The 5,921-nt window shown below is 42.9% G+C and overlaps 1 protein-coding gene across 1 annotated transcript; it reads right to left on the reverse strand.

Moving 5' to 3' along the window:
* Positions 1-4,633: 4,633 nt before the first annotated feature.
* Positions 4,634-5,203, reverse strand: LOC136148487 (interferon alpha-1). Its single transcript, XM_065908061.1, has one exon. The coding sequence runs from the start codon at positions 5,201-5,203 to the stop codon at positions 4,634-4,636; it is 570 nt and encodes a 189-aa protein (XP_065764133.1).
* Positions 5,204-5,921: the final 718 nt, after the last annotated feature.

A 5,921-nucleotide genomic window follows, 5' to 3' on the forward strand; every position in this document is an offset into this window, starting at 1 on the left:
AAAGATTGAAAAGATGCAAGAAATGTTTAATAAAGACCTAGAAGAAATAAAAGAGAGTCAATTAAAAATGAATAATGCAATGAATGAGATCAAAAACACTTTGGAGGGAACCAAGAGTAGAATAACAGAGACAGAAGATAGGATAAGTGAGGTAGAAGATAGAATGGTGGAAATAAATGAAGCAGAGAGGAAAAAAGAAAAAAGGATCAAAAGAAATGAGGACAACCTCAGGGACCTCTGGGACAATGTGAAACGCCCCAACATTCGAATCATAGGAGTCCCAGAAGAAGAAGACAAAAAGAACGGCCATGAGAAAATACTCGAGGAGATAATAGCTGAAAACTTCCCTAAAATGGGGAAGGAAATAGTCACCCAAGTCCAAGAAACCCAGAGAGTCCCAAACAGGATAAACCCAAGGCGAAACACCCCAAGACACATATTAATCAAATTAACAAAGATCAAACACAAAGAACAAATACTAAAAGCAGCAAGGGTGAATGCAGAGTTCCAAGGAATAGCATGGAGAGATAAGAAGCCTTCCTCAAACGATCAGTGCAAAGAAATAGAGGAAGACAGTAGAACAGGAAAGACTAGAGATCTCTTCAAAAAAATTAGAGATACCAAGGGAAGATTTTATGCAAAGATGGGCTCAATGAGGGACTGAAATGGTATGGACCTAAGAGAAGCAGAACATATTAAGAAGGGATGGCAAGAATACACAGTAAAACTATACAAAAAAGATCTTCATGACCCAGAGAATCATGATGGTGTGATCACTCACACTCAGCTAGAGCCAGACATCCTGGAATGTGAACTCAAGTGGGCGTTAGGAAGCATCACTACAAAGCTAGTGGAGGTGATGGAATTCCAGTTGAGCTATTTCAAATACTGAAAGATGATGCTGTGAAAGTGCTGCACTAAATATGCCAGCAAATTTGGAAAGCTAAGCAATGGCCACAGGACTGAAAAAGTTCAGTTTTCATTCCAATCGCAAAGAAAGGCATGCCAAAGAATGCTCCAACTACCACACAATTGCACTCATCTCACATGCTAGTGAATAATGCTCAAAAATCTCCAAGCCAGGCTTCAGCAATACGTGAACCAGGAACTTCCAGACGTTCAAACTGGTTTTAGAAAAGGCAGAGGAACCAGAGATCAAATTGCCAACATCGCTGGATCATAGAAAAAGCAACAGAGTTCCAGAAAACACCTATTTCTGTTTTATTGACTATTCCAAAGACTTTGACTGTGTGCATCACAATAAACTGTGGAAAATTCTTCAAGAGATGGGAATACCAGATCACCTGGCCTGCCTCTTGAGAAACCTGTTTGCAGGTCAGGAAGCAACAGTTAGAACTGGACATGAAAGAACAGACTTGTTCCAAATAGGGAAAGCAGTACATCAAGGCTGTATATTGTCACGCTGCTTATTTAACATTTATGCAGATTACATCATGAGAAATGCTGGGCTGGAGGAAGCACAAGCTGGAATCAAGATTGCTGGGAGAAATATCAATAACCTCAGATTTGCAGATGACACCACAATCACATGCATACTGACCTCCTGTACATCTGTGGGGCAGTTTCTCAGAACTGAGGAGAGGCTGACCTCCAGCCTGTAGTCCTCAGCAAGTCGTGCCAATTAAATGAACCCTTGGGAGTCATGTTTTGGGTTTTTTTTTTTTTTTTTTTGGTTGACAAGGACCCCTTGCAGGAGACCTCCTCAGGTAACCTGCTGTTCTCACCTGCATTCCTCACCTCCAGTTCAGATGGGTCATCCTGTTGTCTCCTGATGGAGTCCAGTGAGGAACCTCTACTCTATCTTCCAAATTCTAGTCAAGATGTGGGTGTTGAGGAGGCCTGTGTGAGACTAAGATGGAGGAACACGTTTGCTTCCTAGATAGAAGCAGTGAAAATGTTCTTCTTAGCAGGGAGAGAGTGGCTTGAATTGTGTAATAAGCCTCAAAGTCTTGCAGAGTTATCTTTTAAAAATATTTCTAGCTCAACATATTAAACATCATTAAGTAATACTGCAGAATTGAGGTGAAGTGTTTCTTTAGAAAATAATTTTTCAATGAAATGATATTTTTCATTATATATATATTTCATATATATCAAATATATAATACATTATATAATTATATATATTATATAATATACTATATATAAATATATATAATATAAATATATATATTATATATATAATTATATATAGATATATTATGATATATTTAATTTTATATATAAATATAATTTACATGTAAATTTATATATAAATATATTGTAATTATATATATAATGTATGTTATAATATATAATTATATAATATATGATATAGTATATAATATAATAATTCACTAATATAGGAATGTTTTTTACCTGTTTAAGACCCTAATCCTCAAGAGGTTTCCAAACCTCTCAGTGTACTTTACATGTTCCCTGAGGGGCTTCCATGGGGGCTCAGTGGTAAGGAGTCCACCTGCCAATGGGACCACATGTGGTCCTAGAGGATGCCACGTGCTGCAGAACAGCTGAGCCCGGGTGCCGCAACTATTGAGCCTGTGCTCTAGACCCCGGGACCACCACTACCAAAGCCAAGTGCACGAGAGCCTGTGCTCCCCAACGAGAGAAGCTACCAGAGTGAGGAGCCTGTGCACCCCAACTAGAGAGGACTCACCTTAGCCACAACTAGAGAAAAGGCCGTGCGGCAATGAAGACCCAGCACAGTGAATAATGAATAAATAAATTAAATTATTTTAAAAGTCCCTCTGACTTTACATATAGCTACTGAGTGGTATATGTCCCAACTAGAAAGAAGAGAAAGATGATTGATCCGTCAATGTCCTGAAGATTGCCTACATTAAATACATGAATTTCCACAAAGATCTTTGTTTCTTTGAGAAATTGTATTCTTCCAGTGTGCACGCTACTGACATATGTCCTGAGAGGAAAGCTCTGACCCACTGTTGCTAAAGGTATTAAAAGTCCTGCCTGTGTCCTTTCTATTCCATCTTGTTTGATTTTGTCTCTCAAAGATGCAAAGACACCATGATGGAATTTAAGAACTTCCTTGGATGCACTGTCCCCAGGCGCCTCTTGCCCTGCTCTGTGATAACTTGCCGGGTCCTAAGGAAGAAACAATCTGCATGAGGAGTGACCCTCGCCCCTTCCAGGACTCTGCAGGCTGCTGTGGTGTGAACGTCACCCGAGCTGGGGACACAGCTAGAGGCCAGGCATTCGTGCTCTGTCTCCGTGCTCTCAGGATCCACTTCAGTCTTCTCATTCTCTGAAAAGGAGTGTTGTGGAGAAACACTTGCCTCAGTGTAGTTCATCTGTGTTGTTCCGTGTCCTGAGGACCCGCTGCTGCTCCAGTGAACAATTAAACATCTTTGTTCTTCTTCCCAGTTCTCAAGCTGCTGCTGACTTTCAACTCCAAGTTTCTGGTGCTTTGGCCTTTTTGAGCAAGTGAGATTCCTGAACGAGGTGAGCTCCTCCTAGAGCCATCAGCACGGGCTAGAGCCAGGTAGACGCCCAGAGGAGCCCCTGGAGTCTCCCCCCTTGTTCACTGGGGGGCGGGCTTCCCTCTATGTACTGTGTTTCTCTGGGAGCCTGGACAGTCTGGACCTACAGTGCTTGGCAGGCAGAGCCGGTGAAGTCATAGGAGAGTGTCTGACAGATCTAGAACTTTCTCTCAGGTTCTGCTTTTAGTTGGTGGTTTGCAGGCTTAAGGGGAAATTGACAACCAGAAACGGTAATGGAGAAGGACACAGCTGTCTGAATGGAGAGGACACCTTCATGCAGAGTGAATGAGGAGAGAAATAGGGATTTCTACACTGGGAGGAAGAAATGATTGTGATATTTGAGTGTGAGGATTAGATATTCACCTGACCTCTCGCCAATTGAATACCACGTCTTCAAGCATCTCTCCAATTGTTTTCTGGGGAAAAAAATTCCAGAAACAACAAGAGGCAGAAAATCCTTCCCAAGAATTCATGAAATCCTGAAACATGGATTTTTTTTTTCATCATTGTTTTTAGGTTACTTATTTTGAAAAAAATCATAGTTACAAAAAGCACTGGAGTGGTTCTGTTCACTTCAAGTTCCTCAGAGCAACAAACAACAAAGCTAGAGTTAGAATATTCTTACTTCTAACATGTAAATCCTAAAGAGAGCTCAAGGAATTGTAAAATGCATTTTTTAATCAAGTTGCCATTCAGGATTGGTTTTTCTGTTTTAATGAAATAACAAAGTAAGTCTTTTAGGGTAAGAATTTAATAAAGGAAGAAAAATCATAAACGGACTAAATACAAAATAACCAATTTCCCATAAGTGTACATACATAATATTTCATCAACAAATAATGTAAATATTTATAAATAGTTAAATAAATATTAAAATAGATAAATAAATGTCCAGGTAGTTAAATACATAGATAGATCAGCTTTGGCATCTGTGAGGAACCAGTGTCTATAGAGTAGAACATGATGTTGCTTAATATTCCAGAAAACATTTGACAACCTGATTCATTTCAGGGCTCAATGACAGCAGAAATGAGAGTCCTCCACATGGCCCTCAGGAGGCATGTGGTCTTGTTGGTCTGTGAGGATCATTTCCGTGTTGAACCAGGTGTGTGTCAGTCCTTCCTCCGGAATCTGTCCTGCAAGTTTGTTGAGGAAGAGAAGGCTCTCATGACTTCTGCTCTGACAACCTCCCAGGCACAAGGGCTGTGTCCCTTCTCTTGCAGATAGAGAGTGACTCTGTGGAAGTATTTCCTCAGAGCCAGGCTGGAGTCCCCCTTGAGCAGGGGAGCCCCTTGCAGCCCCTGCTCCTGCCTCAGACAGGCTTGCAGGTCAGTGAGCTGCTGGTCCAGTGCAGTGCGGAGCTTGTCCAGGAGGCTCTGGTCCCACGCAGCGGCCGAGCCCTGAGTGCTGAAGAGCTGGAAGGTGTGCTGGGTCACCTCGTGGAGCACAGAGATGGCTTGAGCCCTCTGCAGCTGGCTGCCACCCAGCGCCTCCTGGGGGAAGGCGAAGTCATTCCTGTCCTGCAGGCAGGAGGAAGGGGAGACCCTCCTCAGTTGTCGCAGGAGCGTCAGGACCCTCTTGTTGGCCAGGCTGTGGGTGTGAGGCAGGTGGCAGCCCAGAGAGCAGATGGCGTTGCAGCTGAGCAGCAGCAGGGCCAGGAGTGAGGACCAGGCTGGGGCCATCGGGGACCTTGCGGATGCTGCTGGCCTGGGAGGTGGGTGACTCTGTGAGCCTGCTCTCTAGGTTCCCTGAAGACCTTCCTTCAGGCCTGTGTCTTAAATAGGAGCCCGTGGTTTCCATTTTCTGAGAGTTCCCTCTTGCTTTCTACTTTTGTTTTTGCTTTTCAATTTGCACTCTCGGATGTGAGGGCGATCTGGTTGCGACATCTGTCACCCCATTGATCGCCAGGGTTGATTCGGCTGATCTGACTGGCTAGGCGGGTGTCCCCTTCCTCCCTCACCGCTCCATGTGCGTCCCTCCCGAGGCTGCGCGCTCTGTCGAAGAGGACGACCATCCCCGATAGAGGAGGACCGGTCTTCGGTCAAGGGTATACGAGTAGCTGCGCTCCCCTGCTAGAACCTCCAAACAAGCTCTCAATTTGCACTCTCCAGTGTGTAGGGCAGCAGTTCTCAATCTTTTTTTTTTCATGTTGCCCTTCTTTCTTCTGCCCACAGAGCCTTTTTAGATATTTTTTGTTAATTGCCCTGCACAGTGAAATTTTGATAACATAGATATACTGTGTATGTATTTATGTACTCTATGAATATCTTTTCTCTGTACATAGAAAAAGGAAGTGTAAATCTTACTCTTTGTATTCAGTGTAGTTAAGAATGACCGAAAGTCCATGGCTGATTCATATCAATATACGACAAAACCCACTGCAATGTTGTGAAGTAATTA

This window comes from Muntiacus reevesi, chromosome 17 (assembly GCF_963930625.1).
Source record: "Muntiacus reevesi chromosome 17, mMunRee1.1, whole genome shotgun sequence".
Lineage (NCBI taxonomy): Eukaryota > Metazoa > Chordata > Mammalia > Artiodactyla > Cervidae > Muntiacus > Muntiacus reevesi.

Coding starts and splice junctions, on each gene's coding strand:
- LOC136148487 (XM_065908061.1), bottom strand. CDS start 5,203: ATGGCCCCAGCCTGGTCCTCACTCCTGGCCCTGCTGCTGCTCAGCTGC.